Genomic DNA, 25149 nt, shown 5'->3' with positions numbered 1-25149 from the left:
TATTAAAACTTGGCAATACCTATATACTTAATTCTTACTATGTGCTGTTACATGAAATACAAAATTACTAACCAATCAAAAACAATTATCCATACAAATTCTTGGAAATTTAATACATTTTCAATGAACAATACAAAAATGTTCAATGAACGTTCCATCAATTTTATTTTCCTTTTACTATCACACGCATTCATTAATACATTTTGATGATTCCACATAATGATCATTTTACTATAGGTTTGTAAGCTGTTAACAATTTTGTAAGCTGGTTAGGTTTTTTTTTGTAGATGCAACTTTTCTTTTGACAATAAGAATAAAAATCTTAGCAAATTTTGTGATAGGAAGCTTTGTGCAGTTGAAGGAGAATCAATTTCATTTATATAAATCTATTTATAAAACACTCGTGTCGCAATGTTAGTTCTCCGAAACGGCTTGACCGATTCTCATGAGATTTTGAGTACATATCGGATAGGTCCAAAAACCGGACATCTATTTTTTATCCCCCTGAATAATAAGAGTAGGGCAGAACATTTGCCGGAACAGCTAGTATAGATACATATAATTATTCGTAAAATTAAAAATCGTATATTAATAATTAATATCACGAATAATTAAATTATTACGTATTATTACTGCGGTTTTAATCACTGTTAGCGCGTGACATCCTTCTACTGTACGTAATAATATATAAATAATGCATTAGATAAGTAAAGGAAACCATACTTTGAGATACGATTACTTCAATAAGTACATAGGATTTCGAATAATATAACTAGCTGCTTTCCGCGGCTTCGAATGTGTTTAACCAAGATACAAAATAGCTTGTAACTGATAAATAGTGCAGCTATCTATAGGTGAAAATTATATCAAAATTAATAGAATTTTTTGATTCAATTCAAACATTAAAAAGTAAAATCTTCATGATATCGTTTTTGATGTACTTGTTGTTATACATTTAAATTATATGACAACACGTTATATGACTTAACATTACAAAAATAAGAGGCTTAGATGCCTACTATCCCAAATATCTATATACCTATAGAGCTTTAAGCACTAAAATTTATATCTACCAAAAAAAACAAATGACTAAACGAAAAACCCAACCAGCTCCCTGACTATAAGGATTGTCGTACAAAACTTGAAGCGTGTCTAAAGCTCTTCGCTCAGTTGCACTTTTGTTACCGACGCGTGCGCACGTCAAGATGGTGCCTCTCATTTTGTTATTATTCGTTTACTTTGCAAACGGAGAATTCGGTGAGTAATACGTTATTTTTTTATTAGAATATATAAATATTTTAATTTAAACTACCAATATTTAAGTTCTCGTATTGACTTGAATAAAGATCCTTTTCAAGTCAATATTACGGAAACAAAAACAGTAAACATGTGGTTTGTTTTTGTGTTTATGTCAAAGCCTTCGATATCAATTTGAATAACAACCTCGAAAACGACCTAATACAGAACAGTAATTGAAAATTGTAAAACCTCATTTTAAAAGTTATGTGACAATTTTTGGTAATCTACTCGACACTCATTCATAACCTATAAGCTAACATAATATCAATACAAACTAAGATACTATCTCTAAACTAACCTATAAATCAAGGTACACTCAAGACTAGATACGACTAGAAAAACTACAAAAATTGTTTTGTAAAATCCCAAGGCATCATAGCACTATAATACGAAGATAACTATCATAATTCAAAACCGGTTCTTACGTCAATCAGTTTTGTTTATATCGGTACAATTTGCAAATGCGACTAACATGAACAAGCATGAACTGTATTTCCCGAGTACCTAATACCTATATGATGGACCAAGTAACAATTAATAAAATAAATAAATAATAATAAAATTCTTTATTTGACAACAAAAAAATATACATGTACATGCAATTACGGGATAACTTACATATAAGTAAAACATATACTAGTAGCTGTAGGTACAATTAATTGCAATATTTGAACAATGTCTCCTATGCTAGGAAATGTCCTGTGTTACAGGAGACATTTATCATAATTTAAAATAAATAGGGTCAATTTCATACTATTTTTTTTTATTATAGAGGTAGAAAAGTCTACCTGACGTCAATGAATCGCCTCCGATCACAAATACAGATCAAACGAGCGAATGCTCATTCTAACCTCAATATGTCAAATTCTTTTAGTGCGAACAGACGTAGAGGATTATTTAGTTGTTCTTAGTACGTTCGAAAAAATTATATGCAATATTCTTATAGTGAACCACACTGAATACGAGTTTTCGTTTATAATAAAAGATCACGTAATAATGCTCTGGCTCTGGCTCTAGCTCTATCTCTATGTTCTTTTGATGTAAATGCACTTTAATACTAACACAACTAACCGTATCAAAACGAACAATCGTAAATAGTCTTATTTAATTAATTATTTATTAATACGATACTAATTAACAACGAGAAAAGGCTAGAATCGACTTTATCGTTACAACGCATCTATACACGTACATGGTGATATCCTAAGACCATTGCAAAGAAAAATACACCTTGCATACAAATTTATAAATAATATTTTTCAATGAAATAATAGTTATAATTGACTGTTTTAAAAAATAATTGACACTTATACTGTAAATACAAAAGTTTGTATGTCTGTCTGTAATGTTTTCACAAACCACAGCAAAAATATTCAACTCGAGAAAGGCTTGGCCAATGGAGAAAAAAATGTAAAAGGGACAACAGGACAGGGGCCTTAGACAAACGTACGTAACGCCATGGAATAGAAACTGCTAACGCTAATTATTGACATAAGCTCATGACATTTTGGTAATGGTTCGATCACACTACCAACGACGCAGACGACCACGACCAAAGTTCCAATCTTGCCGAAATTTGTTCAAAATCAATATTAAAATCTCCCGTCATTCTGGTACTCAGGAATAAAAAAATTCGAGGTCAATTAATAAAAAGAAATAGGGTTTTTTGCGATTTTCGCCGAGACGGTAAGTTTATCATACAATCACCTGAACCAAAATTGTATATAATCTAATTATCTATAAAAAAGGTTAAATACATTTTTTTCTAGGAGCCACCGTTTCTATGAAAAACCTGTTTGTTTATCCATTGATCTCAAAATTTTTTTTCCAAACACCAATACGACAGGAAATTCTTAAATTTCATTTTTAATTGTGTTTTGCACAATTTTATTTAATTGCGACTGGATGAAAATTTTGTTCGTGGTCGTCGTTGTCGTTGGTAGGGTGACCGAATCCTTATGCAAAACATCATACGCTTATGTCAATTTCTATCGATAGCGTATTCTATTCCTTGGCGTTTTGCCGTTTGGCTAAGGCCCCAGGGCCTTTAGACAAACGTACGTAACGCCATGGAATAGAAACTGCTAACGCTAATTATTGACATAAGCTCATGACATTTTGGTAATGGTTCGGTCACACTACCAAAGACGACGACGACCACGACCAAAATTCAAATCTTGCCGAAATTTGTTCAAAATCAATATTAAAATCTCCCGTCATTCTAGTACTCGGAATAAAAAATTTCGAGGTCAATTAATAAAAAATAGGGTTTTTTGCGATTTTCGCCGAGATGGTAAACAATCACCTGAACCAAAATTGTAGATCATCTAATTATCTATAAAAAAGGTTAAATACATTTTTTTCCAGGAGCCACCGTTTCTATAAAAAACCTGTTTGTTTATCCATTGATCTCAAAAAATTTTTTTCCAAACACCAATACGACAGGAAATTCTTAAATTTCATTTTTAATTGTGTTTTGCACAATTTTATTTAATTGCGACTGGATGAAAATTTTCTTGGTGGTCGTCGTTGTCGTTGGTAGGGTGACCGAATCCTTAGGCAAAACATCATACGCTTATGTCAATTTCTATCGATAGCGTATTCTATTCCTTGGCGTTTTGACGTTCGTCTCGGCGCTCTGAATATCGTCTGCTGGGGCATTTTCTTAGTACTTATCATTAAAAATATATCATATTTATTTCAAAATATGATTCATACCGGAAAGTTTGTTAACATCCTTGAATTTGACTAAGATTGATATTGAACGTATCAAATTAGTAATACTTAGTACGTTTTATCAATTTTAATGAAATTATAAACTTGCATGGTATCCTTATTTGGTCTCAGACCGCACTTCTAATTAATTAAAATGAACATTTTCTATAATTATTATATAAGGCAATATTATATAATTATTTCCTTAGCAACTGATCACCTAACCTGACTGAAACTGAAAACCTTAGAGTATGACAAATTAATTTACTTAGGGCTGATTTTTCATTCCTCGGTTAACCCTTAGCAGGTATCGTGGGTCAAATTTGACCCAGAAGCGAACTTTTTCGGTTATAATTCTTTAAATATTTATGCAACGACTGTGCGCTTCTAAGTATTCTCAGTGCGTCGCTAGCTGCAGCGGGGGGGTGGATGTGCAGAACTGTGACTATCTTAGGAGCGGAGGTAAGTAGCTTTCTGGGTCACGTTCGACCCACGACACCAAATAAGTAACTTTTTTCACTGAGTGTAATTACTTACTTTTTTGGTTTTATTGTTTATTTGTACTACATTGGAGGGCTTTTTGAACGACAGACAAATCGAGGAGTCGATGAACGACTTAAGTGATGATTTGGAATTGAAAAATGAAAGAATACCAAATGTAAACCAACTTTGTGACGACGAAATCATCAGCGATCGAGACAATCCCTAATCTGTTAGTTGCTTAGAAGACAGTGTATTTGGAGTAAATTCTGACGACAGTGAAAACGAAGAGGAGATACGAGAATAATAGAAAATATACGAGGAACGAAAATACGAAAGATGAGATTGAAGAAGATGAGGATGATAGTTGATGATAGAAGTCATTTTGGTTTTGGTTGTCATTTTTTTTATTTCATGCTGATTTCAGAAGCACTTTGTTTTTTTGTTATAATAAAGATATGAGAAGTGCCATAAATATATTTTAGTTAAAGTTTTTCTAACATTTCTATTTTTTTTTATGTTTTAAGTTCACATTAACGAAAAAGTGCCAACAAATAAGGTTATTTTACAAATGCGTGTAAAAGATGATATTTTTTTGTATTCTAAAATTAAATAAAGTTAATTTTATAAAAAAATATATTTTATTTCTTATCTAACCATATTTTATACAAATAATAAAAAAATCTACGTTCTACAACAGATTGTTTGGTATGGGTAGAATTTGACCCACGATACCGGTAGTGTTTCCAAAAAAGGCGATACCAGCTAAGGGTTAAATCTTATCCGTCCAATAAAGTATTACACAATAATATACAGATGTCACATAAAAACTGTCAAAAAGTGGGCAAGTAACACATTTTTAAAATGGTTGTTTAATACGATATTCGATGAATAAGTTTTAACTAGGGATTGAAAAATCGGCCCTTATTCATACATGAATTTTCTTTTGTTTGTTTGTACCAAACAAGCTACAAAACTACATTTCTTACCGATTTCATAAAACTTTATTTTTATTTTTAACCGACTTCATTGATTTTATCACAAAGTAAACAATACAAACAATTCCAATAATTCAAATGTCTATAAATTGTATTCTGATAATCCAAATGTAATGTAAGTACATAATATATTTGTTAAACTAAAAAAGCATTTATGCATATCCAAATTAAAGGTGACATTTAAAGAGATACAGCGTAAAACCCGTGACTAATACTTGCACCTAAAAATAAACAATCTAAGATAAGATTAATTTAAAACAAAAAAGCAAAACCATTTGAATAATGCATTCATTTATAATATACAAACAAGTGGCTGACATTTTCAAAACGTTAACATCACGTTTTAACGTGTGAATGTAAAGGACCTTCAGAGTTGAACCTTCAAGAATACCAATATCCAAAATCCTACAAACAGAACCCATACTAATACTTAATATTACAGATGCAGATTGCATAACACCATCTGGTCTACCGAGCCACTGCGTTTCTCTCCACCAGTGCGAAAAGCTAAAGCCGCTGATCAGAGGGCCGGCGGAGGAACGGGAGTCGTTGAAGAACTGGCACTGTGGCTTCGAAGGTGACGTTCCTACGGTAAGAAATCTTTGTCTAATCTAAACTTGTTTACGACGAAACGAAAGAATATTGCTGAATGTCAACGAAATGTAAGAACAGCGAGGGATGGCGGAATATCGTAAACTCTGAGTCCAATATATCCAAGACGACTACAAATAATCACGACCTTCAGTCAAGAGCGATACAACATAGTAGTATTTACATGTTATGCTGATTTGATTTGAAAAAATCTGCAATAGTTTTGTAACGATTGACCACAATCTTTGACCTGTTTCAATTGACAAATACAAAACCAATGGTGAAACTGCACATGATGAATCAAATCTTAAAGTTAACCTCTAGAAGACATCCAATTCAAAAAGAAATTAAAAAATATACCACTATCCATTAGAATAATCTTTTATATTGTACATTTAACAAACTCACTCAATATGAAACAATAGCCACAATCAAAGCACACGAGCAATAACATTACATATAATAAACTTTTCAACAGGTATGTTGTCCACCCACGAGCCCAAAATCGCAATGTTTCACGCCCCTCGGAATGCCTGGAATATGCGTTGCCAAGGAAGCTTGTCCAAACATCGTGGAGTTACTCAAACCGCCCATTTCCAAAGATAGTCTAGATTTCGTCAGTAGATCAAAGTGAGTATGATAAACATATTTTATCACATAAGTGGTATTTCATCAATCAAAATAATATAATTTTTCCTCCTAAATTCGACAGAATTAAACTACTGCACCTTCAGTTGCAAAACTGTATCTTATTTTGTACCAACAATTGTATGAACATTAAACTAGCAAATCTTATTTTCACAGATGTAAAGGACCTTTCGAATTGAGCGTTTGCTGCCAGGAACCTTCTAGATTACCAGTACGCGCTGGCGACGACGAGGACAAAATCCTTACACCACTAAACGACACTACAGATGCGCCGATATTCCAAACTAGTATCATTACTGCTGTGACCGCACCAGACGTTTTTGTAACACCAAATCCTATCACCATAGATGACACATCTATCCCTGATGTAGATAATATACTACCAGTACCGCTTAGTGTTGGCGGTACGAATAAGTTTGATAAGCGCTGCAAAGATGAGGGTATACCTGACCCTAGTACCGGATGCTGTGGGATTGACAGCGCTGGTGGTAACAGAATCTTCGGTGAGTACAATTATAATTATTAGTCTTTGACATTTATATTAGAAAGTGGATATATTGCTAACGATCGTCTTATAGTCTATATAATAACGTTACATACACTTTTTCCTTATGGTCTAGAGCTAAATGTCAGAGGTACTTCGTATCACAAGAGCATGATTTATATATTGTTAATTATCTACTAGTTCAAGTTTATAATTGCTTATAAAACAAGTCAGATTACTTACTGAAACTTGATCATCAGGAAGAAGAATTCAGTTAATTTGATTACACGGACCACACCTGATTGCTTAGACTTAAATGTTTGTACTTCCAGGTGGCAACGAGACAGCTATTGACCAGTACCCATGGCTGGCCCTTATAGAATACGCGAACAAAGCTCTAATGTGCGGCGGATCGCTTATCAGTAGACGCTATGTACTCACGGCTGCCCACTGCCTCGTGCGTCACGATTTAAAGAAGAGAGATGCGTATGTACTGAATGTTATTCTAATAGACTAGATAATCGACACAATTTTTAGATATAGTATCTTTGATGGCACAAACGAAAAGCATGAAACTGTATGATATTAAGAAAATTTTGATGACTAGAAATTGAAATGAAAAATTATGTTAATACGTGAATTAAATTGCCAGCCAGCTTCAACGTTCTATGATTGTTTGTAATTGCATAAATAAGTAGGGACATTCAATACAATAATTGTCTGAATACTTATTTGAAACAATTCTACGTAATCTTCCTTTTTCTGAAGATTAGCTGCTTAAACAAACTCTTCTGTTTTCTAACATTTCAATTTAGTACAATTATGGCATATATCAAAATAATCTGTTTTACGAATAACTAATGATTTCAGAGTATCAGTTCGTCTCGGCGACTATAACGTTACCAACCCTGGTCGCGACTGTGTAGAAGTTGACGGTGATGGTATTGATTGCAATCTCGACCCTGTTACTATAAGAATAGAGCACATTATCCTGCATCCAGATTACAAGAGAGAGAAGACGGTTATGGAAGCCAATGATATCGCGTTGATTCGACTTCGACAATCTGTAGTTTATACTGGTGAGTTATAAGATTTATATGAGGATGATAATGATAATTTACAAAGAAGAATAAATGAACAAGAAATAATATTTTAGATGAAAATATTTAGTTAAAGGAATTACTGTTTAGATTGTTTATATTAAAGGAGTGATTGTACTGCAATTTTATAGGGGAAAAAAGAGCTCGTTATTGAAGATTTGTACAAACTTAAGACACTTTATTCTTTAGTACTGCATGGATTAATTCAAATTTTGCATGAATATTAGTAACAGGTCGTATCGACAAATATAGGCTATATATATATCATCACGATAAGACCAATAAGAGCGGAGCAAAGCCTCAGTACACTTCTAGCAAATTAATAAAATAAATTTCCAGACTTCATCCGACCAGTCTGCCTGCCGTTCACCGACTTCCTCACCCCGACTCCCCGCGAATTGTACCTGTATGCGGCTGGCTGGGGAGCTGTCAGTGAAACCGTTTCCACCAGCGATGTGAAGTTCCACGTTGACTTGCCGTATACTGATCCCAATGTGAGTAACAGCTTACATTTTAAAGTTAAACACTTGTCTGATAATAAATTCATCAATATGTCATAACAGCCAAACAGACAATCAATAAAATATGTGAATTACACAATGATAATAAAATTATACATAAATCTAATAGAACGTACAGTAGCTTCGGAGTCCCACAAGGAAGTGTGCTTGGTCCATTTCTATTTCTAATTTATAATAATGACTTATTAATGAAATATAATCTGTTTTAATATTGCTGATGAGACAAATGCATAATACTAAGTAAAGAACAAATTCAACCAAACTAATTATACCCCTTCCAGGTCTGCACGAAGCTCTATTCAATCCGTAGCAAGCCTATAATCTGGGACAAACAGATATGCGCCGGCGGCGAAGTGGGCAAAGACTCTTGTAAGGGAGACTCCGGAGGGCCTCTAATGCGAGCTGACGATAAGACCTTCGAAGTGGTGGGGATAACGAGCTTCGGGATCAAACAGTGCGGGAACCAGGGTCGACCCAGCGTTTATACTAAGGTGTACGCTTATATGGATTGGATAAGGAGTGAAGTTAAACCGTGATATACAATAGAATAGAATATTTATTTATAAAATAGGTTAAGATGGTTGTATTGTTTTGAGTTTTATGAACAAATATAATGTAAAAGCCAAGGTTAACTTTTGAAAAATTTTTATTAAGTGTATTTTTTTTTAATAATAATAAATGTTTAAATATACGATTATTTTTGTATTAAACGTCGTAATGCTTAACGAAATGGTTCTTACTTAAGTATTCATTTTCGAACAGTATTTTTATACAAATGGAGATAAATATTGTATAGTTTTAACAATAACTAAAATACTCATTGTTTATATTAAGGTATTTAATATTAATATCCAAGTATTTCTTAAGTATTCATAGGAATTACATTATGTTTAATAAGAATATGAAGAGATTTAAATTAATGACAATTTATTATTCAAATAAGCATTTTTATTTTATGTTTGTAGTTATGAATAACGTGTTGTGATTATTTATAAATATTATGTACCTTGTAAATTTGTTGTTGCTTATATTTTAATGAAATAGTCCGCCTTTACAACAATTATTGTATTGCTGTTTAGCTGATTATACACTACTAGCTTACCGCCCGCGGCTTCGCCCGCTTTGTCTAAAACCTAATAAATTATATACTGAAACCTTCCGCTTGAATCACTCTATCTATTAAAAAAAACCGCATCAAAATCCGTTGCGTAGTTTTAAAGATTTAAGCATACAAAGGGACATAGGGACAGAGAAAGCGACTTTGTTTTATACTATGTAGTGATGTAGAAAAGGTATGTTTTTTCAATAATATATGTACATATAATGTATATTGTATATAATATATACCTATTTAATTAAAAGGTTGTCAAGTTTCCTTAATATGAGAAGTTTTGCTTAGATAGCGTTCGCTATATAATTTCTTCGAGGAATATTTTTAATTCTTAGTTAGGTACAATAAATTAATAGTTATTGCGCTTATAATTTAAACTGTAAATCAAACATCAAAAAATTACGCTCTCATTTAAGAGGCCTACACCACCGAAACTAGCGCCACCGAACATTTTATTTTTTTACTCCATAACCAGATCAAATTTAAAAAATCTAGCTCGGTACTTTGCTAGTATATTACTTGTAGTATTTTTGGTATTACTTTTCACTATTCTAACTGTTCATTATTCTAGAGAACTTTTGATTACCGCCAAAAGTGGCCACTTTTGGCGGTAATCAAAAGTTCTCCTAATTTACCGAATGCAAAATAATGAAAAGTAATACCAAAAATACTACAAGTAATATACTAGCAAAGTACCGAGCTAGATTTTTTAAATTTGATCTGGTTTAGGAGTAAAAAAATAAAATGTTGGGGGGGCGCTAGTTTCGGTGGTGTAGTCGCCTTAAATATTGATTATAGGTATTGTTTAGATTTACAATTTCATGTTATTTATAAAAAAGCATCGAGATTAAAAAAATAGAATTAATAATTATTATACATATTGTTCTCTTTACCTACACATTTTACCGATACATTATATTATATATATAATATAACTCACCGGGAATCGAACCCAAAACTCGCTCACATTTTAACCACTGCACCAAGGGGTGAGTCACATGTCACAGATCAAAGGTTAATTTTCAAAAATTGTAATTAAATCGTGTTTTAAATGCAGTTTCCTTAAACACGTGACTTTAATAGAGAGATAATATTTCCTCATCATTAAAGAACAATTAAAACTAATTGTTGACAATTTTTCGTTTTCACTTATAGCACATTTTATTTTTCTAATTTTGTAAATTGTATCGATTGTCTGTTAAATAAAAACTTACCTATATCCTACTAATATTATAAATGCGAAAGTTTGTATGGATGTTTGTTACTCTTTCACGTAAAAACTACTGAACCGATTACAATGAAATTTAGCACACATATAGAGGGTAACTTGGATTAACACATAGGATAGTTTTTATCCCGGAAATCCCACGGGAACGGGAACTATGCGGGTTTTCCTTTGCAAACGCGGGCGAAGCCGCGGGCGGAAATCTAGAGTTATCATATGTTTATTGTATATTCAATGTATGGTATACAGAGGAATTCAATTTATTGTCTCTATAAAAGTTAAACTATTCATCGACTAAATATTATTTTTACAATTCAATCACTACCTACCTAATTAAAATCTACAATATCCCGAAGTGACATTAACCTACGCTTGACATTCGGGCGTAGGTACCTAGTCGGGTAAAGTATTTTGTCAGTAAATCATATCTTTTAATTTTATGTAAGTAAATAGTAAAAACCCATGTACCCAATAAATATTTTATTTAATATTAACTTACAAGTCACTAAGTGAAAACGCGCCACTAATAGACAGTATCATCTTAATATTCTAATAGCATACACGAACAAAAACTGCTCCCATAATTCCATTGTTTTTTCACGTTTAAAAAACCCGTTTGAATCATACAATACAAGAACAATAAAATAATTAACGCATATCAACGAGACGGCGCTTGAAGCCATCTTCTCATCATGTAAAGAATAATTTGTATTATTATAAACTAGCTTACCGCCCGCGGCATCGCCTGTTTTGTCTAAAACCTTATAAATTATATTCTAAAACCTTCCTCTTGAATCACTCTATCTATTAAAAAACCGCATCAAAATCCGCTGCGTAGTTTTAAAGATTTAAGCAAACAAAGGCACATAGGGCTACTATGTATATAGTCAGTAATACTTCACTAAAATTCATTCAACTACATTTCTTGGTCATCAAAATACTGAATCATATTATCATCAAAACCACTCAGTCATTTCAATAACAAAACCATACACCATACATACAGACATACCTACATACTACATTATTATAAAACCACTTCACATTGCCGGGCAAGTGATAACTGTTCAAAGTTTGAATTAAATATTTTCCCTTTTAAGTCAAAAATGAATTGAAGAGTTGGTAAATACAAACAAACATATTAAGGTAGCATTCGGATCTGGGCGGTCGCGACCTGGCAGCCGCGGCCCTGCAGCCGGGAACATTGTCGCTGCTGTGCGGTGCTGCCAGAAGCCGGATAACAGCGTCCGCGACCCGGGCAGCGATTGCCACGCGCAGTAGTCCAACAGCACTCAGTCAAAATAATAGTCAAATATACGAAAGCGAGAACTCGTGAAGAGACTGATAGAGGACGAAGAAGAGGATGATCAAATAATGTTGGTCTTACTATCATCAAAGAGGAATAAAATCGATTCATTATATCATAACATTATCCTTATAGGTTTTGAGTCGAGGATCGTAAAGTGGTAGATTTTTAGCAATTCATTCAACTAAAAACTCGTCGTTTTCATCGGTAAACGTTGCCATATTGTGACTCTTCGCGTACGAGCAGCGCGACCGTACTGCTTCCGGAGCGGCCCGGCGGCGCTGCCGTCGCGAGCAGGCCACGCCCCTCGGCCGCGCGGCTCGGTCGCTTGCGTCGGTAACTATCGCATACAATTCCCTACGAAGCGGTGCGGCGCGACCACGGTCGCGGCTGTGGGGCAGCGGCTGCCGGGTCGCGACCGCCCAGATCCGAATGCTACCTTTATTATGGAGTTAATAAAAGCGAAAAAACAATTAGAAATCCTTATTACTCCCCACCAACAAAGAAAATTCATTTTTTAAATTATTTTCCTAATGAATCGCGTTTAAAATCCTTTAATATCTATTTCAAAATGTACCTAATAGTCGCGTAAAATCAAACAAGAAAATTCTACACACTAGATTCCGCGCAGCAAAAACTTCAAATCACTCGCAAAGGCAAAACATTGAACGCATCGTTCATTAAACTTGAAAACCGGTTCATGAGGATTCCCCATCGCCATACTGTGATAGTTCCAAATCACTCCGTATCACTACTATACCTATACAAATACAATATACGCAGTATGTACCGCGCATCCCAACGGGAAGGACGTGCCGCGCGCGCTCTTGCTAAATTAATTACAAAAAAATCCGAAAATGCCGCCACTATATATAATATCTGCGATAGTTGCAACCTATATCTGCTTGGTGCAAGGACGTAAGTTTCATATCCTGCTTACGTAATCGAGTCGGAGTGTTAGTTGTTTTTTTTTATTGTTTAACAACATTAAGGAAAACATCGCGTTATTACAATCAATATTATCTAAATTTCTGTGTGTGTTCTTAATTGCTGTGTTCGCGAGGATATATATTATTATATTTAATAATTAAGTGCTTGGTTTCGTTAAATTCCAAGAGAACGTTGAGAAAGATTCACTACCTATGTTATATGTGTTTTAATATTTCATAATAATATCGTGAATACTAACTAGTAAGTCCTGTTATTTTTAAGGTATATGATACAATAATAATATTTCAATCATATATCGTTCTATTGGTATGTTAATATACAATACAATATACAATAGTATAAACTGGAATTTGTATGTCATAAAATAAAACATGATCTTCCTAAATATCAAAAGATTGACATAACAAATGATGTCATTGCGCCTTAAATCTTGACTATACTACCAAAATCAATTAGTTAATATTCGTATGAGTTTAATTATTTTTATATGAGTGCATATAACTTAAGAAATAATATGAAACAAATTAATTAATTGAAAAGATATTGTATCACCTATCAATTACAATAATTTAAAGGAGATAACTTTTAATTTGAAATTCAACCTTAACTTAATAACTAGCTGTGCCTCGCAGTTTTACCACGTGGCTCCGCTCCTGTTGATCTTCACGTGATGATATATTATAGCCTATAGCCTTCTTCGATAAATGGGCTATCTAACACCGCAAGTATTTTTCAAATCGGACCAGTCGTTCCTGAGTTTAGCGCGTTCAAACAAACAAACTCTTCAGCTTTCCTAAAACTTACAGTAGATACTTATTTACCTACCTACTTCATTTGAAATAGAAAATCCTTAGAAAAAAATGTCTATGCAAGTATTTAAAATATCTCCAAAACTAAAACTACCATATTCACTTAGACGCGACAAGTTCATAACTTCATTAAAAACTGAATTAAGTACTTTTCCATTAATAAGTCGTCACAGTTTTTACTCATTTAATATGACAAATTAACTAATGTCTGTAGTTAATCATTTTGTTTTTGTTCCAAACTATATTAAGATTAAAGTGCTATTTTTAGAATTCACTTGATTAGATTAATCAATTTAATTTATAAAATGCGATATTCGAAACACATATTTTCATGCATTTCAAAACGTTTATAACGAATGGTCAATCAATATAGAAAACACAATAAATTGTTAACCCAAAATATAAGAAAAACCCATGATAAGTATAACTTTAAAAATATTATTACAAGGTGAGAGGTATAAATGATATTGACATGTGACACGTATTATAAGAAAAATTTGTTTTTTGTCATATGAACATTTTTTCTTAATTAAATAACTCAGGCCCCGGAACCACAGACACAATAGAAAATCTATTGTGTCTTGGACCGATCGGGCCACTTGGGGCTCAATGGGTTATGATAGACATTTGACCTCAGTCCCTCCTGATGGAAAGCGGTGACGTGGTCTATGGTGGTAAATCATGCCTACCTAGAAAATTAATTCAAAATCAATTCCCTCATTATGTACACAAATATGATTAAGAAGACCGCTTTCTAATTTCCCTGAACACAATTAAAAATTAATATGATATAGCACTATAAAAACTACCAGAAGAAGTTAAAAAAATAAATAAACCGCGTCCAAAATCTACATTAGATCAGTACAGACACAAACACATCAAAAAACAATACTAACTGTACCTACCTTCGCTTATCTGTGGCATTTTCTATGGTTGAGAAACAAGGAAAAACTGTCGAAAACATTCTTTAGAATACATGTCAAATACTATTTTCGAAGCGAGCAATTCGATGCGTAAAAAATTGAACTAATTCAGAGCTTTTTTATTATATATATTTAACATTTATGTATTTAACTGTGTATATAATATAGGTATATTCGTAACATATTTTTTTTTTAGGAAGACAACACCTGGTTGAGGAGAGTCGATAAATTCGAATCAAATGTTATACGTAGGTACCTAAATAGGCATTAAAGATTACACAGTAGTTGAAGATGATCATATTATTTAACTAATTATAAGCGAAATGAATATTAGCCATATTTCAATTGAAATGAATTGTGAACACAATGAAAATTATGAACAATTTAACACATCAAATATATTTTGATGTTTAACAGTATGCTATACTTAAAAAAAAATGTCAAAAAAAAGTAAAAGTCTATATCGAAAGTTTTAGTTCATACATATTCATAATAATTAAATGAATAAAAACCATTTTCATATAACAATTAGCGTAGATTAACACCATTAAATTTGCCGGGATGTTACTCAGTCGTTTATCAATAAAAACCACCCATTTTTCCTGCTAGGAATTCACGCTAGCAATCATTTGATACGCAGGCTAACCACGATAGGTACTAAAGAAATATATTACTTTAAGCTATATCTATTCTAATATTACAAAGCTGAACAGTGAACAGTTTGTTTGTTTGAAAACGCTAATCTCAAAAACCCGACACTACCTACACAGAACTCACGAACTGCTTAGCAATTTTTGATTGTAATTGTCTTGATTGGCAGATAGCGATAGAAAAACGTAATGTTTATTGACAAAACACAAGATATATTATTATATTGGGTATTTCTTTGCGATGACCTTTTCACTATTTAACATTGTTATCAGCAATACGTGGAAAACCTAATTACTGAAGTATTTAAAACTATCACTACTCACTACATAGTATAAAACAAAGTCGCTTTTTATGTCCCTATGTCCCTTTGTATGCTTAAATCTTTATTACTACGCCTTCTTTATACTACGGATTTTGATGCGGTTTTTTTTAAATAGATAGAGTGATTCAAGAAGAAGGTTTAAGTATATAATTTATTAGGTATTAGACAAAGCGGGCGAAGCCGCGGGCGGTAAGTTAGTTTTTAAATAAGTATAAAATATCCATAAGTAAACAATGAATATTATAAAATAGGAACAGTGCCATATTTATTAATAAATCGATATTTTATCATATTATTAATTACTTTAGTAGGTAATATATTGAATTCGTAATAGATACACTGAAGGAAATATATGATTGTGTCATTAAAAAATTAATAGGCATGTGCTTAATTATTATATTATCTACTAGCTTTCCGCCCGCGGCTTCGCCCGCGTTTTCTAAGAAAAACCCGTTCCCGTAGGATTTCCGGGATAAAACCTACCTATCCTATATCATTTCTCGGGTATCAAAATATCTCTATAACAAATTTCATGCAAATTGGTTCAGTAATTGAGGCGTGATTGAGTAACAGACAGACAGACAGAGTTACTTTCGCATTTATAATATTATTATATATTATATATAGCATGGATTGTTATTTACAAAGCTAAAGTCGTGCCTAGATTTAATTTAATTTTCTAAATATCGATTACTGAAATAAAATTTAGAACAATCATTGTAGATTCGATAGTTAAATAATAATAGTGTAATGCAGTCATAGGTTCTCAAACAAATAAAATTATAAGGAAGTAGTATATCAATAATAATGAACAATATGATAGTTTTCACGCGAAATAAAAATATATAGATATATATACAAATATAAAGATAATTTAATTCTAAAATCTATGCATGAAAACAGCTTGCAATAATCAAGAATGGAAAACGATCGCCAAGAGTTATGCGCTGCTGAAACTACGAGAACACGAGAATTATATATTAAGAGGTATAATTAATTTATTACGAAAGCACTTATGCACTGAAATGGGATTATTTTGAATGCGGTAAAGCACTATATTCACTACAAACGCTTAAAAACAAATGAAAAATGCATTGCCTATTTGATTATGAGTTACACAAATTAAAACTGCACTTTTCGTAGGTGGAGTGTTCTTAGGACTTGTTGAACTTAGGGAAAAGGTTCTAAAATTTATATACTTAAGAATTTTCTTAAAAAATAAATTATCCATTTTAAAATCAATAGTTAAATTAGAATAGTTGAGTATTAAGCGCGTCACACACGGTGAAGATATGTAGGTACTGTACTATAATATTTTATGTTAAGATTCTCTAATATAAAACGTTATTGTATCTTAAGGTATCCGGTATCAGCGTTCTGACCATCATTTTTGTTTTTGTCATTGCGTACTAAGACTCCTGTAGAACCGCCATCCTGTTACAAATGACCCGAACCGCCATCCTGTTACAAATGACCCACAAAATTTCGTGTTGTCTTTGTTCGTCACACAAAACCGTGTGTGCAGTGTGACGCGCTTTAGAGTTCATAGAACTATCAACTAAGGGAAAAGCTTTGAAAAATAAATATAGAAATAAGAACGTAATATTTGGAGCAAGCTTATGCATAGGGTATGAAATACCTACTGCTTATATAATTACGATAAGAGGCGATCATTTAAATGATGAAAATGGATTTTATTACAAAACACACGCACACAAAGTCGCGGCATACAGAAGAAGAATACCATTCCTTTCAATTTAAATTTCATTTCATATATAATTAAATCTGTAAGATTACAGGACTAGTAGATAATAAATTGTCTCGATATAGGTATATTAAATTCGTGTGAATCGAATAAATCTATCATCATAACCATTTCCAAGATTCACGTTATGTTAATTGGCAAATAATAATCTATATCACTTAGTACGAATCAAATCCAGTTTTCCAAAACAGCTCTAAATTAAAGACCTTCAATATAACTTTGATTTCAACGAACTGTGTTTAAAATCTTACAAAAACGAATTGTAAAAAGTTTGGCATACAGGGTACCCCTTGAAAAAACGTTAATAGGTTGTTATTATAGTAAGTACGTGAGATAACTGCGTACCTCCTTAAAGTCAGAATTAAATTAAAATGTAAAGTATTATGACGATTGGGACAAACTTTAACAACGTATATATAAATATTATAATACCAGCTCTCCGCCCGCGGCTTCGCCCGCGCAGTTAAAGAAAAACCTACATGTTTTCCTTTCCCGTGGGATTTCCGGGATAAAACCTATCCTAAGTCCCGGGGTAAAAAGTAGCCTATGTCCTTTCTCGGATATCAAAATATCTCTATACCAAATTTCATGCATATTGGTTCAGTAGTTAAGGCGTGATTGAGTAACAGACATACAGACAGAGTTACTTTCGCATTTATAATATTAGTATGGATTCCACTCATGCTTTACAAAAAGGTAAAGACATCGATAATATTTCTGACATAATTTTCCAGCCTAGCCAAAAATTGTCGTAAAATTATCGACACCATCCGACGATTTAAGAATATAATAATCAAAACTTTTCTAACGCACATTCGATTCCAACAATACAATTTTTTCCTCTAAAAGTTCTACTAGAGCTAATTTTTGTAATTCGAGTGCATAAATTCGTAAATAAAACAGCATAGTTGCATCCTAGAATAATCGTATAGTAGTACCTATATACGATTCCTGTTATTTAAGAAACACAAGTGATACCTATCTGCGTTAAAAACAACCGACTTCAAACTTGCATTTGCAACATTTACAAATACAGATAAAAACTACTGGGCCTATCCGAATAAAATTTTTATGGGACCAATTCGACACCATCTCGCATCGAACAAAAAAAGAATCACGTAAATCGGTTCAGAAACCTCGGAGTAATCGGTGTACATACATAAAAAAAAACATACCGGCCGAATTGATAACCTCCTCCTTTTTTTGAAGTCGGTTAAAAACTCACATCACATCACGGTCAATTGAGAACACTATACACACATCTTTTAACTGTACAAATATAACTAAGAATTGCACCATTTGTTTGTCAAGGAAAACGGAATACGGTGTTTGGCTTGTATTACTCACGTTATATGTATTTTATTTGCAAGGAACTTGTTCTTTTTATGGCATAGTTAAAAGCAATCATTTTTTTATATTATCTGCATACTTTCCTTAGTTTAAAAAAAAATCTAAGAAATACTAAATAAGTGGTGCACCGCTTAATATACGAATTACCATTTTAAACATTTGTCGATATCTGTGCGATTTTTTGTTGCTCTGTGTCTTTTGTGAAAATAAGAACTTAAAAAACCACATTTATACAAATAAAGATTATATTTTATTTCTTTATTTCACATCGCAACGGAGCAATCGCACAATTTTATGATATGATTGTTATGTTTGGATATCTTGAAAGTGGCAAAGGCTACTTTTTACCGCGTTGAAACATCACTCCCATGGGAATTTTCTTTAACCACGATGACTGAAACTAGTAAAACTCTTCATTCGAACCGCAAGGGACTAGAACGTGCTTCCTGAATGTGTGTTCCCCGACGAGTACAATATGGGGGTCTTCAAGAGAAGAGTGAACCGGTACCTGCTAGGGAAGCGCGTACCATCTTAGACCACATCTTAGTTTTCCATCAGGCGAGATTGTGATCAAGCGCTTCCCTATCTATAATAAAAAAAACACTCCACACATACTTCATACATATACATTATCTAACATTCCCAATATATATTCCAGAATCGTCTTGCACCACGCCCAGCGGTGGCAAGGGCCAATGCCAGTCGATTATCAACTGCGCACCACTTCTGGCCATCGTGAAGAAAGCCAATAAACGTACACCAGAGGAGACCGAGCTGTTGAGAGCATCCGTTTGCACTTACAACAGTAATGTGCCTGAAGTATGTTCTTTATTTTAAACCTATTTGTTTTCGTACAAGCCCCAAAGTATATTTTCGCTTAGAAGACATCTTTTCAATATAAATCTCACAGGTGCTTTCAAATTGTAGATCCCATCAGAATTCCTTATAAATTTACTTTACTTACACTACCTACTTAATTATTATTTGTATATTTGAAAACAAATAATTAAAGTAGGTATAACAAAGATATTTTTCTACAAATTCACACAAAAACAAACTGATCTGATCTGTATCAAAAAAGAGGTAAATTATGAGCTGGATAAGCACATACCCATTTAGATAGATTATGGTACAGAACACACAGGAAACGTTTTATCCGATTACCACACGATTGAAGCCCACAGGATCAAGCTAGTAGTTAATATTATATAATAATATAAAACACCAATTCCATCCACTTCCAGGTGTGCTGTCCGCAAGACGAGCCGCCCGCAGTGCCAGACCGGAGGTGCTTCAGCTATGATGGCAAGAACGGCACGTGCCTGGGCCTGTATTCGTGCCCGCAGCTAAAGAAACTGCTCATGCCGCCAGTATCGAAAGAGAGCTTAACATATGTGCAAATATCTAGGTAAGCTTTGCACGAATGTTATGGAAAATTTATTGAATAAGCTCCTTGTACTTCAATGTGTCTGTTGCGTGCGCTTTTTGTATCAATTCAGAAGTTGTAGAGGAAATATGAAATTAATTCACTATATTAAACAACTCTTCTTCTGCATTATACACTAAAAGTAAGTTTTAAAATCATCTTATATGTAAGTATTATACTACTACTATTATACAAGCAAATAGCTCATGAGAAAAGAGCAACAATGTAGTTTCTTGCCGGCTCTTTGTAGTGCTTTCCAAACTAAAATTATTATTTTTCTGTATATTGACTATCCAAAAACACCTCTAAGCGGTTTCTTATCGAAAAAATAAATATTTGAGTTAGAATTTGAAAACAATGCACACGTGGGCAGAATTTTGCTTCGGACAAACTTTAGTGCTATCATTTGTCCAGTTGTTCAAACATGAACATTATCTTTATAGATGCGAGAGCCCAGACCAATACAGTGTATGCTGTGGCCCCGACGACGTCGTACCACCAGCCCCCAGTGCCACCAGATTCTGTACCCCCACGGCTGCACCACCAGACCCTCGCACGGAATGCTGTGGTCTGGATAGCGGAGGGGGTAATAGGATATTTGGTACGTACTCCTTTGTTTAGAAAATTAACGTAGTGGGATGTAAACTCTATTGGTCTTAAAAGTAAGATAGTAGGATGTTTAGCAGCTGGATAAATGGTAATTTGTAATTACATAACTAGTGGTATGTTTTATAAGTTGGATAGATTGAATTTGTAATTACTCTTAGTCCTCAACGATATTAAGATAGCTTGATACGTCATGGACAGTGTAAAAGCTTGTAATGTTGTCATAAATACCATATTTATAGTGATAAAAAAGGTTGGTTGATAGTGTCATTAGACCAATCTGTGATCATAATAATTGTAAGAACTGTCAGAATAATTAGTACAATAGTTGAGAAGTTCATATTTATTTCTATAAAAACATATGCGCTATTTCACTAATATTAAATATTCCGTAACACATCAATATCCAACCGACCTTATTCAAGATTTACATATAGATAGTTGGACAATATAGGAAGCCAATAATTAGCTAACTTCAATTCACAACCTCGTGAAGGCAACATAAATACGTGATAACGTCAGTAATTCAATAACATTAATAATTATCGACGTATATATGACGCGAAACAACTAAAAGGTAAAATGAAATAAACCCACGATATCTCTTTTATCTCTATGTACACAATTAAATTTCTCCACACTCGAAGAACAAAAGAACAGCATAATTAATGGTTCTGAACACGATTCACTTCAACGCTTATATATTTTACCGACGTTATCGATAGAACGTTAAGTTTACTATTAACTTTATATCGTGTTATTTGTTCTCTGGAAAGTTGTGAGATTTTATTGAATTTGTGAACTTATTTACAATCTTGGTTGATCAAATACTTTACTGCTTTTATGATAGGCTTCCCAAACGCCCAGAACATTGAATATTTACGATGTAATATATAAAGTTTTTTCTATGTCCAATTTACGCAACGATTTTTCTTCAATCCCAGTTTTATCTACTTCTCTTACATTGCATTGTCCACTGTCAATCATCTCTCTATCAATCTAAACAATTTTAACCTAATTTTGGTAGCAAAGATCCCTAAGCGATATGGCCGCCTGTTTAATATGTTCAGTATCTCCTTCTTAGTATATTTGGTTTCATTGTATATTTTTTTCTATTTATGTGTTAACAAAAAATTAAACAGCCATCAACCAATAACCTGAACAGGCCTTAATTAGGCAGCATGACTTTAAAATATTAGAATCTACCTACTACGTATTTATCATTCCAGGTGGCAACGTAACCGCTATAGACCAATACCCTTGGCTGACGCTCATCGAGTACCGTGGCATCAGAGACAATAGGATCAAACTACTCTGTGGAGGTGCCCTCATCAGCGGCCGATACGTCCTGACCGCTGGACACTGCGTGGCCGGACCCGTGCTCACTATTGGTACACCGTACGTATGTTTTAGTAACTATAGCTTTTAGAATATCACTTTATGGAACTTTAAACGATGCAAATTAACGTAGATTTAGAGATTTATTATCTACGCGTTCTTCGACACCGATGTTCTTCGTCAGTCGTCTTGTTCAGAAAACATGATTGTTTTAATATTTTTTATTGAATTGTTTAAATATAGATGTCTTATGAATATCCATTCAATAACGTTAATGAAACATGATAAATGCCCGTTAAGAAAAATCCTATAAGAATTCTGTGAGTATGTAAGGTGAATTCGAATGTTTGTCTCATTTACTATAATTTCAACATCTTCACCAAACTATATCTGAAACAGCATTGACACGACGTAGTCAAGATTCCAATCGCAAACAAATCTGACCACTTAAATCTACTTCTACTATATTCTCGTTTCTCTATAACACATTCACTCAAACCCAAACCATCTACTTCCAGAATCAACGTGCGTCTCGGCGAATACGACGTCTCACACGCAGGACCAGATTGCACTGAAGTGGAAGGGGGTGGTACGGACTGCGACGATGGTGATATCAGCATACCCATAGAGGCTACCATCCCGCACAGGGATTACGACCCTAATGCTAAGCTGCGGAGGAATGATATTGCCTTGATACGATTGAAGACTATGGCGCCGTATACTGGTAACTTTTAGATGGGAATGTTATAATTTTGAAAATATTAAAAAAGAAATATATATATCATTAAATGTTTTTCTAAAAAGATAAATAGCATTGTATGTAAGCAGTACATGATATAAGGTGTTACATTCTATTTCTAAAAACCTTTTTACTTCCGTTATTTAAACTTAAGTCCTTACATAATATGATAAATACTACCATAATGTCCAGTTGTTGTAAATGTTAGTTTGTATTAAATATCATATACCGTTTATTCCATGCTTCTTGTAAACATGAGCTATATTAAACCTGAACCAATCCAATTCTGCTACATTATAATACGTGACATGATCTCTTTCGAATAAGACTGCTATTTCACAATAGATACTTATTAAATCAACAGACTTCATCCGCCCAATCTGCCTGCCAACAATGGACATAACCGTCAACCCTCCACCAAAACTAATGCTCGAAGTGGCCGGTTGGGGAGCTGTCAGCGACACGCAGAGCTTCAGCAACATAAAGCTGCATGTGGATCTGCCCTTAGCTACTAAAGCGGTGAGTAATAAAAACAATAGAGGTGTGTGTGGATCAATCTTTTAAGCATTATAAATGCCAGTAACGAACAAAAATTTGCAGAAATCTATACATTGATTTGTGTAGAAGTAAGAAAGGATGTTCATTTATCACCTTAAGCCAATGAAACAAAAGAAAGAGAAAAAATACGGTTTAATGTTCTTTAGATTCACCAAAGCTGTGAATGTGATAATTTGCATGTTTATCATTTAGAAACATGATAAAGTTAAAACCGAACTGATTTTGTACATCACCGTAAACCTTTAACTTTTGCTGCTATTCCTGTTCTTGGTTTTTCCTCTAACGTTTCCACGAACCATTTCTCAACAAATACCCTTTCTTTTCAGCAATGCGAGCCATATTACAAACAGCGCGAAGTACCCTTGTGGGGCGGTCAGCTCTGCGCCGGCGGCGAGAAAGGCAAAGACTCTTGCAAGGGCGACTCCGGAGGGCCTCTAATGAACGAGAACGGTCGACTCTGGGAAGCTGTGGGTGTCGTCAGCTTCGGCCCAACGCCGTGTGGCATGGAACACATCCCGGGCGTTTATACTAAAGTCTATGATTACTTACCGTGGATTCGCAGTCAGATGAAACCGTGATAATGTACTAAGGAATTCAACTGTGATTAGGATCGCTACGTTGCTACGTTGTGACGTTTTCGCTCTTAATTAATACCTAAATAATTATTGGTTTCAAATATCGTTGATTAATTTGATGCAAGAGTTGTAAAAGGATCTTATTTTTAAAAAGACATTTGACACACAAACGTGTCTTTGTATTGAGTAAATTATTTGTGTGTAATTAATTGTTTGCGTGTATGTGAAATAAGATATAAGATTTATGTTTAAATGTAATAGTACATTAGTAGTATAGAAGAACAGATTTTAATCTAATATATATTATAAAGGCGAAAGTTTGTATGGATGTATGGATGTTTGTTACTCTTTCACGTAAAAACTACTGAACCGATTACAATTAAATTTAGCTCACATATGGATAACTTGGATTAACACATAGGATAGTTTTTATCCCGGAAATCCCACGGGAACGGGAACTATGCGGGTTTTCCTTTGCAAACGCGGGCGAAGCCGCGGGCGGAAATCTAGTTTTTAATAAAACGTCTCTGGACGGCGGCGACTAAGGCGTACAGCATTCGTTGTTCTTAGTACGTTCGAAAAGATTATATGCAATGTTCTAATACTGGACAACACTGAATAAGAGCTTTCGTTTACACTAAAAGATTACTAAAGAATA

General features: G+C 33.5%; 3 protein-coding genes across 7 annotated transcripts in view; 2 read left to right on the top strand and 1 right to left on the bottom strand.

Annotated features, from left to right (window-relative positions):
- Window positions 1-25149, bottom strand: part of LOC123703079 (protein MTSS 2-like) — a 144953-nt gene that overhangs the window by 34184 nt on the left and 85620 nt on the right. The gene's annotated exons all lie outside the window — the stretch shown is intronic.
- On the top strand, window positions 1182-10035 carry LOC123703080 (phenoloxidase-activating enzyme-like). Its single transcript, XM_045650962.1, has 8 exons — window positions 1182-1257; window positions 5935-6083; window positions 6562-6713; window positions 6888-7234; window positions 7548-7701; window positions 8086-8294; window positions 8655-8809; window positions 9118-10035. The coding sequence occupies exons 1-8, from the start codon at window positions 1206-1208 to the stop codon at window positions 9370-9372; spliced, it is 1473 nt and encodes a 490-aa protein (XP_045506918.1). The 5' UTR covers window positions 1182-1205; the 3' UTR covers window positions 9373-10035.
- LOC123703081 (phenoloxidase-activating enzyme-like) lies at window positions 13248-24744 on the top strand. 2 transcript variants are annotated; one of them, XM_045650963.1, is made up of 9 exons: window positions 13249-13396; window positions 17038-17121; window positions 19908-20068; window positions 20494-20657; window positions 21119-21276; window positions 22511-22679; window positions 23138-23343; window positions 23723-23877; window positions 24243-24744. In XM_045650963.1, exons 1-9 carry the CDS (start codon window positions 13336-13338, stop codon window positions 24492-24494), a joined length of 1410 nt encoding a protein of 469 aa, XP_045506919.1. In that variant the 5' UTR covers window positions 13249-13335; the 3' UTR covers window positions 24495-24744. The 2 variants fall into 2 exon arrangements, with proteins under 2 accessions (XP_045506920.1, XP_045506919.1); XM_045650964.1 differs by lacking the exon at window positions 17038-17121 and having other exon boundaries at window positions 13248-13396.

This window comes from Colias croceus, chromosome 25, assembly GCF_905220415.1.
Source record: "Colias croceus chromosome 25, ilColCroc2.1".
NCBI classification, from domain to species: domain Eukaryota; kingdom Metazoa; phylum Arthropoda; class Insecta; order Lepidoptera; family Pieridae; genus Colias; species Colias croceus.
Note: the sequence above shows the minus strand (reverse complement) of the source record. Positions and strands in the feature narration are given on the sequence as shown.

What these genes read in the sequence shown, in the direction of transcription:
- LOC123703080 (XM_045650962.1), top strand. Translation starts at nt 1,206, where the DNA reads ATGGTGCCTCTCATTTTGTTATTATTCGTTTACTTTGCAAACGGAGAA. An exon ending in GATTTAAAGAAGAGAGATGC is followed by an intron (nt 7,702 to 8,085) that starts GTATGTACTGAA and finishes TAATGATTTCAG; the next exon opens with AGTATCAGTTCGTCTCGGCG. An exon ending in ACAATCTGTAGTTTATACTG is followed by an intron (nt 8,295 to 8,654) that starts GTGAGTTATAAG and finishes ATAAATTTCCAG; the next exon opens with ACTTCATCCGACCAGTCTGC.
- LOC123703081 (XM_045650963.1), top strand. Translation starts at nt 13,336, where the DNA reads ATGCCGCCACTATATATAATATCTGCGATAGTTGCAACCTATATCTGC. An exon ending in CGAGAATTATATATTAAGAG is followed by an intron (nt 17,122 to 19,907) that starts GTATAATTAATT and finishes TATATATTCCAG; the next exon opens with AATCGTCTTGCACCACGCCC. An exon ending in ACAACAGTAATGTGCCTGAA is followed by an intron (nt 20,069 to 20,493) that starts GTATGTTCTTTA and finishes ATCCACTTCCAG; the next exon opens with GTGTGCTGTCCGCAAGACGA.